We start from the raw sequence: 12,675 nt of genomic DNA, 5'->3' as shown, positions 1-12,675 counted from the left end.
TTAACTTTTTTTTGCTGATGAACTGTATAAATGAGTGTCTAATAGTGTTTTAAATGTGTGCATTCTTTATTTTAGCATTTTGGTGCATTTTCTTTAAAAATTAAAAATTCTGTCTAAAAACCACAGTAATGCGCCACCTTCAGCTGAAAACATAGAATTTGAGTCATTTTGAATAAATTTTAGCCAATGGCTAAAGAGTAAAGTACTACGTAAACCAGTAGAGTACTACGTAGCAGCTCCGTGCCAAAGTTATAAAAGCAACGAGCGTCTCGGCCACGCCCTGTGGCGAGTGGGAGTTGGATTTGCAAGCGAGTGTAGGAGGTCAGCAGTAGTTCAGCATTAGCATATAGCATTAGCATATCCTAGTCTTTAGCATATCTTTTAGTGTTATAAATACTTATTTAGTGTTAGCTTGGCTGTTGTATATTGTAGTTTAGTTAGTGTTTGGCTGTTAGTGTAATTGGGAAAGTATTTCGGGTTTAGTGTTCCATATCGTCTTAGTATTGGTGAGTAGGTGTAGTGTAGTATGGTTGCGGTGACTCTGTGGGCATTTTACCCGCGATTCTGCACGCCTCCGTTTGAAGAGGGAGGCTGCCCACCGTGGCTCTTCCGCGATTTAGATGCAGCCCACCGACTCTGCTCCCCCACCACGGCGGGCTCCAGTCTGAGGTGAGTCAGCTAAATAAACGTTTTAACATCTTCTAAAGACAATTCCCTACCTAAATGCAAAGTCTGAGAGACGTGGTTCACTTCCTTTAGCTAGTCAGTCGGCAATTCTGCAACAGTGTCTCTAACTAACGCAGCACTAGTTGACAGCATTACAGCGTGAAATCCAGCTTGTGACCCGGTTCTGTGAGGAATTCTGTTCAGGAGGTCGCATTTCAGGCTCTCCACATCATATGTGACTGACTTTTACGTTATAACAACGATCACACACTAGGAATGTTATAAAGCGCCTATATAGGAGATTCTTTTGTATATTATCTGACTTTATAAACTCCCAACAACAATGTGCTTCTATTTTTTTTTTCAGGCTAAATCTACCCAAGACACTGGCTGTCAGACTGATTTAGCTGCAAGAATGCACTTGTCCAGGCTGACGTGAAGTCTTACCTGTAGCAAAGGTGAATTATTTTTAATAATCTTCTATGTAAACATTTTATTATTACCGTCTAGTTTTAATTTGTTTTACAGATTATTTTTACACGTGATTTTATGCTCTTTTAAACATTTATAAATGTGCTGCTTCTTTGTTTTTACATAGCCAGCCAGAATGGAGTTCACAGCCGCAGTGTGTCTGGTGACCCACAGGGACCATGATGAAAATTCATCTTCCAGAAGGTCCCAGAGCGTCCAGACCCCCTGAAAAGACCAAGATGTAAGGTGTCTGCTGTTGATTCCAGCTTCCACCTCAGTGACAGTGCAAGCTCAGTGAACTGTTCAAGGTAAAAAAAAAAAAAAAAATTAAAACATTTCAGAATTTTTAAGATATTAACAATTAAATAAGTATGTGATTACATCATGAAGGAGGCTACTGATTCTGCCCTGTGACACTTGGTGGTGACGTGTGAGCTGATTCTCCTGGAAAATAACTTTTACATTAAATATTTTGTTTTTGCTATCAAAAGTAAAGTAACTAATAACCTGCATTATTGCAGGACATTCAGCAAAATATGGACTCTACACCATGAGGCATGCACACATTAATATTCTATAAGAGCACATAAGGTGAGCAACACCACATATTGTACACTGTCCTGAATTTGTTTTCTTTCTGCATCTCATTAGCCTGGCTGATCACCTGATAACTCCTGTCATCTGGTTATGACAGCATGAGGATGTCCTCACACACCTGTAACCTATCAGATCATCTGGCAGAATAGAGAGAGAAGAGACAACACCACATCTCCTGTTCCTGGAAAGCCTTCAGCCATCCTTCGATGACTGAGAACCTCCATCAGCTCTGTCTCCTGTCTGCCTACAATTATTATAATAAATATTGTGTTTGACAAGTTTTTTGTGCTGCCAAATATCTCATTTAGATTCCAGTTTTGATATTTTAATGGATATTTATAAATTACATTGAATATCACATTTTTGTTGCATGTTTAACTAGCTCTATTGTAATTAAACTGGCACCTCACTGTTAAAAGCTCGTTCTAATTTCAAGCATGTTTAAGTATTTATGGACATGAACAAAAACAGGAAATGTATATATTGAGATTTATTTAATTAATATAACAAATAAGGGGGAAAGAGTCATCGAAAGGCACATTCTTCTGGAAGTTCCTGATCCTGAGGACACCAGCAGAGACCAGCTGCAGACACCAGAGGACCTAGAACCGAGAGAGCAGCTGTTATTAGTAAATAAATAAAGAAATCAGGGCAGTTTTAGTGGGCTGAACACATTACAGAATGATTTTCTCATGGGGTATTTTCATAACTTTATATGCAGCAGACTGTAACTTGAGCCCAGGGCTACCGGAGAGCTATCCAGCATGTTTCAGTGGATTTTCCTGCTTTAACAGGTTAGATTAGCTGTTAAGCAGCTCAGCTATTTGTTGCTGATTAAAACCAGGTGTGCTGAAGCAGATAAACCTCTAAAACATGCTGAATACTAGCTTTTTAGGGCCGTGGAGACAAACCCTGCAGCTAATCCAATGCTATGGCTAACGGCTACTTACCTTTCAGAGGTGATTCTGTTGGGTCGGTTCTGGGAGTTTCAGGCAACTCACAAGCTCAAAACAATAAGACTCAGGTCCGCTTGTCTCCTCCAAATAGACTTGGTCCCTTTCTTCTCGAGTGTCTGTGTAAGGAGGGGGAGAAACGTCCTCCACTTCTATCAACTGCTCAGAGTGAAGGGAGCTAGCTTCGTCTAGTTAGCCATCGTCTTCGTCACTGCCGCGGCTCCGCCCTCTCGGTCCTCCAGGCAACGCCTACTAATGTTGCATTTTTTAAAATTGATACGTGGGTGGAGAAGGACTCCGAGGCTCAATTGACCCGCTCTTTAAGTGTAACATTAGTGAAAGAAAATGTGACTTGTGATTATTGTATTTCAGACATCTGAGAGTGACCAACAGTAAAGCTGTTATTCCTGTTGTTATTAATTTTCATGCTCCAACACACCCGATTCTATCATTCACCGACCTGTTATGCATGTACACAGGTTCTGTAGAAGACTGTTGACTACCTGTTGACTCAGATCAGGTGTATCCTGGCAAGCAATCCTATAAGTGTAAAGTGTTGTCTGAGCACGGCCCATAGACAAAGCTCATTTGTAGGGCTGAATCTACAGCGGTCTTTCAGACTGTCTCTACAGCAACGGGACAGTGCAAGGACCAATCAGAGCAACAAACAGCATGCCATATTCATCACGATCTCAGTCAGCCAACAGGGCTCTCTGCTGTACACCTTCAAAGAAGAAGAAGAAAATACTTATTTTTTTCTAAATAAATTACTTAAGTTCCTCTATCTGCTCATGTCTCAAAGAAAAGCCCAACTCTAAATCTTCCAGAGTTGATGCCAAACCCGTTTCAAACGAGCGCCATTCCTGCGCCGACAGAGTCTTTGTTCTTTGTTTCCACTGCAGCTCTGATCTAAACTCGCCTAGTGTCTACAAACTTATGGCATTGTACACTATGGTGAGCTTGGCTTGACCCGGGTGGGCACAGCCTGCCCCATGCAGCTGGTTGTGTTCAGATTGCCTCAGGAATGCAAACACATGGGCAAGCTCTGCTTAGCAAAGTGGTGAAGAGAAGTCTGTGGTGTCGTAGATGGATGGGATAAGATGGTGAAAAACAATGGAGGATGTAGAGGTCATTCTTGGTACTCGGACTGTGGCTCTCTCTGAAGAAGAACCTTCATACAAGACACACGAGAAGGTGTCACCAAGCAAGGATTAAGGCCCAGAAAAGGAGGAATCCTGCAGGAAGCCATTTGGTAACATGAAGAAACATTACGCATCAGGGTAAGAGCTTGCTATTCAACATTGGCATATATATAGCTGCAGAGGCATCAGCCAGCCCGTCAGTCCACAGGTGGGTGTGTACCATCAAATGAACCACACGGAAGCCAGACTGAAAAAGTGGTTGGCTCCACATGGACAAAACACGAGCACGCAGGTAATTCTTTTCTGTACTTTCTAGTTTAGTAGTTTGTAGGTTTTAAATCAATTATATTTGTTACCAATGGATTGGTTTTCTTAATGAGAGAAAAAAAATTGTAGTATTTCCCTATGGTACATCATTCCTCTAACTTACTGCTAATCAGTTCTACAACAAAAAATATTGTTTTTCTTCTAGGAAACAGAACCAGACTCCATATGGTGGGAGGGTAACTCTGAAGTGCCTTTTTTGCCTCCACCTGAACCAATCCTCGTGTAAACCCTCTTATCTCTATTAAGGTAGCGCGACTCAGGGTTGCGAATGACCACAGTCACCAATTCTTGTCATGTGTCTTGCCCATATATGTCTGATCTCTGAATTATGTGTACTGAAACTCTAATTTCCCTCTGGGATTAATAAAGTATCTTTGATTGATTGATGATTGATTGATTGATTGATTGATTGATTGATTGATTGATTGATTGATTGATTGATTGATTGATTGATTGATTGATTGACTGATTGATATCAGATCTTAAACAACCAGACAGAACTATCATAATAATGAATATCACACTTTGGGTTTGAAGCAAACAGAAAAGATTTGGATTGTTTAAACAGCAGCAACAGCTTGAAAATAAGGTAAAATTTATTTATTTGAGCGAGAAAATGTACCTCTTCTAGCTGGCAGGCCTTGATTATTGAGGTGTAGCGGTACTCGTCAAAGGTGAGCCCAAACAGGATGTTATCACGGATGGTACCCGGCATGATCCAAGAGGTTTGTGGTGAGTAGGAAATCCGACCGCTGTGTCTGATTTGACCTTCTGATGGGGCCAATTCTCCCAGGATCATCATGAGCAGAGAACTCTGAAGACAACAGAAACACGTGAACAGACATGTTCTCACCCACTAGCATGTAGCCTTTTTATCAAAAACCTTCTTGTGATATTTATAACACATTTATTTTGGGCTTACCTTCCCTGAGCCTGTAGATCCAGACACTGCAAGCATCGTGCCTTTGTCCAAACACAGGCTGATGTTTCTGAGGACAGGTGTGATGTACAAGTTGGTGAAGAAGAGCCCGTCATCACTGCTCTGGTGTCCGTTTGTTTTATTCTCCTCCTTTATTCTCTCAAAGAGCTCACCAATGCCCTGGAGAGGGTCAGAAAAGATTGACTGAAGAATGAAAAACAAACAAAATGCAAAATAATCTAAGCAGAGACAAAAATCTGTATTAAATATAAAGTGTAGAAGAGGGGAGGGAGAACTAAGGTGAAAATAAATGTTGAACTTGCAGCCACAGACTCACCATGGTAACCACACACCTGTCTCTCTCACTCTGATAGCAAACGTAATGACAGGCAGACAGAAACAAAGAATAAAATGTAAAGTTCAGAAAAACAATTTTCTTTATTTACAAGAGAGAGAAGACTCTAGTGGTCACATTTCTGAATTGTTTTATTTCCACAAACTTGTATGTAGGAGATGCAGAGGGGGGTAGTAACGTGTCATATTGAGTCCGTTACATTTGCTTGAGTTAATTTTTGAAAAAAATCTACTCCAGAAGTATTGTTTCTGCATCATACTTTTGACTTTTACTTGAGTATATTTTTGAAGAAGGACTTTTACTTTTACTCTGCTATATTTGACACATTTTGATTTGTTACTTAAAAAAATTATTTCATATAATAAATAACAACAGATCACTCCGTGAGTGGATCTACCTGTTGCTCAATCACCAGTCAGATGTTGCCACGCAGTCACATGGCCACCAGATGTAAACATTGCAGTGGGAGAGCACGTACAACAGCTTTTAACCCTTTGATGCATAATAGTCACTAAAGTGGACAGGTACTCAAAATTGTTATTTATTTGTTTTTGCTATTAAGCACAGCTGTTGAAGACTTTATTGCATGTGAGCCCCTCCGTTTGGACTTCAGTAAGCCCAGCCAACATATTTCATGTTCAGAATGCACGCTGTCCACTGAGATGGACATGTAATAAATTATTTGTAAATTATAAAATTTAACAAAAAATATTTGTTGAAATTTGTTTCATTCACACCTAAAGATGAATGAAAAAAAATTGTTAAAAAAATCATGGTTGAAGATTTCATAATTCATGCATCAAAGGGTTAAGAACAACAGACAGGTTAAACGACAGGTCTTGTGATTTAGAAGGGACTATTCAGAAGTGTTAGAGAGAGAGAGAGAGAGAGAGAGAGAGAGAGAGAGAGAGAGAGAGAGAGAGAGAGTGTGTGTGTGTGTGTGTGTGTGTGTGTGTGTGTGTGTGTGTGTGTGTGTGTGTGTGTGTGTGTGTGTGTGTGTGTGTGTGTGTGTGTGTGTGTGTGTGTGTGTTATAAAGGCTGCAACAAACGTCTGTGAGAAGTGAAAGATGGAGGAGGGCTCTGAAAGTCTCAGCCTTATTGAGCTCATCTGTGGCCACCTCTGTACTGATAAAAGGGTGATGCAGGACGCTGCTGGAAAAGAGGAACCCTGGATGGGTCAGGGTTCCTGTGGCGTCAGGGTTGGCTCTGACTGTTTGTCGTCATTAGCGCTGACGTCCAAGCGTTTATAGCAGTAAGCAAAGACAAAAGGCCCCCCTCTGCATTTGTGTACAAATGGCACCTTTCAGGAAGAGAAGGAGGCTCCGTTTGGGAACTGGCTGAGTTTCACAGGGGTGTTCAGACTGGTGACAACACCGAGTTAATTAATTATGCAACCAAGGGGGGCCATACACTGGTGGATGTTAATTTTCTCACGGTATTGGGTGGTGCATGAATCCCACCTGTTAGACAAGGCTTACAGCCTATAGATAAGTAATTAGCATCCCCAGGCCAGTGATAATGAGGAATTAACCATTAAACCAGTTACTGCTCAGTGGATTCAAGGATTTACCTTTTAATTATTTAGCACTATTTCAATTTTAAGGTAGAAAACAGATCCAGCTAAATATACTGCAGCATCAGCCCTGATATTTACCACTCATCTTTTCTTTAGATTTGGCTTCCAGTGAGACAGACTAGGAGTCTTTTATCTGTTCTACTGGTTTCTTTGGACGTTGTCACCTTTTTCACTACGTTTCTGCCGAACTACAAACGGTGGATCTATATGTTCTAAAACCAAAAAAGTTGTGGAAACATAGAACAAAGGAACAAATGAACAACTTCTGAAAGTGGTTTAACTAAAGTCATTCAGCAAAGACCCTTGAGAAACCACCCTTGGCAGGGTTTCAGCTAGCTCTTTGGGGTTAAAACACCACAACCAGGAATGTGATTAAAACTTCTTACATGTGAAGCAGCTCAGCTAAGATCCCAATGAGCCATGAGTTTTTGCAATGTGGTAAAAGACATTTTCTACTTCACTGTTTATAACTGGAAACGACCATAAGTGCTGAGCATAAACCGAAGGGAATAATTGAACAAAGAGAAATTAAATGCCACCAGGTTATAAAACTACTGTGCACTCATTTAACACCTAAACACCTAACAGCAGGTCCATTCAACAAGTCTGGTATTCAGGTTTGACATGTAGACAACAAACCTCATCCCAGGATGCAGACACGTTGATCAGCTCCAGTCCCACCGTGGTCAGGTTGTAATCCAGAACACTGTATTCTTCCTTCAGCAAGAAATCCTAAACAATGTGGTGTAAATGATCATATCTGTATTCTGATTTGGGCCTCAAATGATCATAAAAACATCATAACTAACTAAAAACAGATATCAACCATCTAGAGCTGGCCAGCCAGCATGTATTAGTCCTTATGTCTTATTTTTGTACTGACCCCAGGTTCGTTTAGCAGCATCTTCTCTGCTTTTGTAGCAACATTTTCTCTCTCGCTCTGTTTTAATAATGTGGTGAATCAGGCATAGCAGACTCGTTTAATTATTTAGTGTTCGATGAGTTTGAACGATATCTCTTCAGTTTCTACCTTAAATAGGACTGGTAACATTTTTACAACTGGTTTTACATCTGCCTAGGTCACATGGACATTCATGTAAACATGAAAAACATTGACTAATTTAATCTGCCGTTTGCTCTCCAACTAGGGCCGAACGATTTTGGAAGATAATCTAATTGCGATTTAATTCACAATTATTTTCTTAAGGGGCTTTTCTCATTTTTCAACTAACGGAAGCAAAAAATAAAAATAAAGATCTATGTAACTTGAACTGAATATAGACAAGTTTATGTATCTACATATATTAACAAGTATTTTTGTCTACACATACATGAACACTCACAAATAAAGACAACATCTTGTATTTGAAGGTGCAATGCTTTGCAGCCAGGAGCACATCCCTTGAAGGAGAATAGGTATTAGTATCAACTGTGAAAATTTATTTGCAGGAAAGAAGTTTGTCCCTTTTATTGGTCTTTTGTGTTTAGAGTTTTTGATGTCTTGTCCATGCAGAGCTTCCGTAGTTCAGTTACGTTCACAGCTGCTAGCCAAAACTCAGTGGAGTTGAAGTACAGTTTTCTAGCTTTACTAAAATATCTGTCTGTACTTATTTGATTAATGGCAGTTTTAAATTTTTATTAGACTCCAAATGTAATAATTTGGCACGTTCCTAATTAGTAATTTGTAAGAATCTATTTGGCGATATTAGCATTAGCATCCCTTTGGGTTTTTCAATGTATATTAGCATTGTGCTAACCACTCGCTGCCAGTCAAATCGCAGCCTTTGCGATTAGAAAATCTCCTTTAGTCACATCGCAATTTAATTGCAAATGCAATTAATCGTTCAGCCCTATTTCCAACCCCTCTCAAAGGTGACTTTCTGGTGCATCAGAACTCATGTGAGAAGGGTTTCAGATGCCCACCAGTCTGAATATTTAAAGGGACTTTACGGAGTTTTGAACGTTTATGCTCACGATTGCCCCCTCAGGCCAAAAGCGTAACGACAGCTTAAATAGTAGGCTCGTGCACGAGGCGCGCATGCTGTACGTGCACACTCCTTAACGGAAATAACAGCGGAGACAGTCCCGTGTGTGTGTGTGTGTTAGTGGCCCGGAGGACAGAGGACAGGAGAACGCGCATCTAATTAATTAAATAATTTGGTTCTGTACCTTTCTCTTCAGCACAGCCGACAAAGGTTTATGATGGGTCAGTCCTCCGGCAAGCTCTGATCATTCCCTGCCCTTGCTTGAAAAATTGTTCCAAAATGAAAGTTGAACCCACATCTTTTTTATCTGTGAATTCACTGTCGTTCGGCGAGTCTCAAATAAAAATTTGGGCATCTTACTGTAAAAAAATATACCATTAATGTAAAAAATAAACTCTAACAAAACCATATTCACTGAGAGAATCAGACCTGGGTCTTTTGCACAGGAGTCTGTCATCTTACTAAGTGAGCTAAATCACCAGTAACATATTTTGTATCTGTAATATTTATATCCTTGATGACAGCTGCAACAACGTTCAAAGAATGGTTCGGAGCGAAAATGGCTATTTTGTTGCTAATGTGCAGGAAATATCTAGAAGAAAGTAGCTAAGGGTCCTCAGAAATGTAGCTAGGTTCATCACTAGGCATTAGGAACAGCGACAAAGTCGCTGAGTTGGCACTACCTCTCTCTCTGCTGCTAAAGCTACGGATAGCAAATGCTACGGGCGATGCCTGTGCGTGAACGTGCATGAAGCAGCCTGCTTGACCCGAGCAGCTCTCTTTTTCTGTGATTTTACAGAAAAACAGGCAATCACAGTAAAAACGCCAGGGCTCATTCTACAGGACCAGGGCATTGCAGGAGAATGTATGAAGAAGAAATTTATTATTTCTATACATGTTTTGGCTGTCAAACTTCCATAATGTCCCTTTAAGAAGAAATTCCCATGAGCCAATAGAAAACCTTTTCAGACATTTTGGAAATGCTGTGCCTCATCATTTCCCACCACATATTCACAGTCCAGTGAGATGGTGGCTTAAGAGAAGCCAAATTGTGAAGAATTCGGTAAAATTTCACTCACATCCAAACAAACTGATCTGATCTCTAATGAATCCACCTACCTCAATCTTCTTGACTAACGCCAACGTGTCGTACCACATCTGGATGGAGCCTGGCAGCTGGCGGGTAAGTGTCATGCGTAGGACGATGCAGTAAGACGCTGTGGTGAAAATGCGACGCAGAATGATACCTTGAGTAAGTGCATACGGCACAATGGCTGAGAGGATCACCAAGATGGCGGAGAAGAAGTATGAGGCACTGTAGAAATACCGCAGAGACCCAATCTTTCTGGTGAGAGTCATTTCCTCCCTGAAGGAGAGAAGCAAGCAATTAAATACAACAGGCTGTTTTTATCTGTTAAGAGACAGAACATCAAGAATGGTTAGAGCCATTTAAGCCAAAACTGCCTCTATGAATGACTTTCTCCTGACATTCTGTCATTGCATCAAATGCAAAACATAACATTAAACATAAATTTAACATTGGCTCTTGTGTCACTACTGCTGTTAAAAAGGCCCTCTGCTCTAATACCTGACTTTAAAATGCCAAGATGCTTCCTTAAAGTGACAATGTGTTTTTCCTGGTGATAGGGGGCAGTAGATACCTAAATGGTTGCAAGCAAGCTGCATTTTTGTGTTGGAGTAAGACCTAAGCAACGGATGCCCATTAGGGTAAAAAGGCCAGGGGAGTGCAAACTTCAGCAAAATAACAAGCACATCAGACTCCCTTTCATCAATGGCGACTAGTGAAGAGGTAACTGTGTAAAACAACAATGTTTAATAATGGTGAGAGTTTCGTAACCATTTGCTATGAATCAGTAAATGTATTTTGTCCTCAAGGGCTCCTGTAGAAGGAAACATGGCATCTAACATGGCGTCGCCCAGAGACTTAGGGTGCTTCTCAATGCCAAGGAGCCTCGCCTTGATGTCTTGGCCCCGCCCCGATTGCCTAGGAGATACGTCATCAGGAACCACCAAGGTATGTTCCAATGTTCATGTTCTACCGAGGCATCTGTTCCCCGTTTATTAACCGTTTAGCTAGCTGAGCAAGGATACACGGGAGATGTCTTGTAACCTTGCCTTGGTCAAAAATTACCCAGAAAACACCACAGTATTTTCAAAAGGATGGCGGATCAGAAGCTGGCAGCTACTTTGGGGGCAAATTTCAAATTTAAATGTCTAATTTTAGCTATCGGATGGTATCTAAAATGTTTTTTTATATCCAAAGAAGTTATCTATGTTTAGTTGCTTAGTAGTTGTAGCTTCGGTGGCTAGCAGGTAGTAACTCGCTTACATATTTAATTTGACCAATATATACACAACGTCATGTGATGTTATGTGACCGCCACGGAAGCCGAGGTCACGCGACGCAAGTCTTTTCCATTTAACCGTTTTCTTTGACCAAGGATGGAAAGGGTCCTCATGAGACACGACATTGCCTTACGGGTCAGGCACCTTGACATTGAAATACCCTTAGACCCGCTATCATTTAGACCAGATTTTTATGGTTATATGTTACGTAGCCGCAAAATTTTTCAACAACTGGGAATCATTTAATTGATTTTCAACAGCATTTTGATGGATATTTCCTGAGATTAATGATAAAAAATGCACATTGTCACTTTAATTACAGGTACCACTGTAATAGTGGGCATAGAAAATTCATAGATGAGTATAAATGCATTTTTTTCAGTAAAAAATATAATTGATGATTGCATAATGAATAAAAGTCGTGTGTGTGTGTGTGTGTGTGTGTGTGTGTGTGTGTGTGTGTGTGTGTGTGTGTGTGTGTGTGTGTGTGTGTGTGTGTGAGTGTGTGTGTGTGTGTGTGTGTGTGGTGGGGTCTTACTGCCTGATGTTCTTAATGATAGTTTCCATCACCTCCTCCCAGCCATACGCTTTCACAGAGTGAATATTCTCCACGATCTCAGAGGTGAGAGCCAGGCGGCGGCTGATCATCCCTGCTCGTTTCATCCTGTTCGGTTTCAAATGAACACAGGAACAATTTTTAAGACAAGAGACCATCAGGAACCAGATTTACTGATAACTCTGCTATGAGTCTGTTCAGTGGTCTGTGTGTCCTCACCGGTGAGGTGCCATCTTCATTGAGAGCCAGGCCTGGATGATGCCGAGCAGGGTCAGAGCTGCCAGGGCACATAAGCCGTTCACTTCGATCAGCTCCCAGATTAAACCGGTACACAGTATACACTGCAGAGGAGTGATCCAGATAAAATGTGCTAGACCCAGGCTCTGAAAGGAAACACTTTGAGTCATGGGAAGGGAAGAAGAAGAAGAAGAAAATATCATTTCTATAGCGCCTCTCAAGATAAAAATCACGAGGCGCTTCACAAAAACAAAAAATGTAAAAATATAAAAAATAATTTAGAGGGGTTTTCAGGATGATCAGGACAATCAGAAAGGTGAAAAAAGCCAACATAGAAGATAGGAGTTAGAGATTAGTCTTAATAAATACTTCACTCAGCGTATCTTACTGACAATAAAGTCAAGTCCTTCATCTTTGCTATTGATTCTGGAGTTTTACCCACCCACACTCTCATTCATCCACTGTATTTACACACAGATCTGTCAGTATTTAGTGTGTTGGAACAATTTTACACATTGTGTGGT

At 40.6% G+C, this 12,675-nt stretch overlaps 1 protein-coding gene across 4 annotated transcripts in view; it reads right to left on the bottom strand.

Annotated features, from left to right (window-relative positions):
- The window catches only part of cftr (CF transmembrane conductance regulator), an 89,096-nt gene that overhangs the window by 45,595 nt on the left and 30,826 nt on the right, over positions 1-12,675 (bottom strand). For 2 of the 4 annotated variants that reach the window (XM_015963824.3, XM_054732753.2), the window contains exons 6-11: positions 12,134-12,297; positions 11,897-12,022; positions 10,111-10,357; positions 7,646-7,738; positions 5,079-5,255; positions 4,779-4,970 (exon numbers count right to left, since the gene is read on the bottom strand). In XM_015963824.3, coding sequence (XP_015819310.1) covers positions 4,779-4,970; positions 5,079-5,255; positions 7,646-7,738; positions 10,111-10,357; positions 11,897-12,022; positions 12,134-12,297 — 999 coding nt within the window. Of the gene's footprint in view, positions 1-4,778; positions 4,971-5,078; positions 5,256-7,645; positions 7,739-10,110; positions 10,358-11,896; positions 12,023-12,133; positions 12,311-12,675 lie in introns of all 4 variants that reach the window. The other 2 variants (XM_054732751.2, XM_054732752.2) reach the window with 2 other exon arrangements.

Source organism: Nothobranchius furzeri, chromosome 4, assembly GCF_043380555.1.
Source record: "Nothobranchius furzeri strain GRZ-AD chromosome 4, NfurGRZ-RIMD1, whole genome shotgun sequence".
In the NCBI taxonomy this organism is placed as follows: domain Eukaryota; kingdom Metazoa; phylum Chordata; class Actinopteri; order Cyprinodontiformes; family Nothobranchiidae; genus Nothobranchius; species Nothobranchius furzeri.
The sequence above is the reverse complement of the archived record's forward strand: the minus strand, read 5'-3'. Positions and strand labels throughout refer to the sequence as shown.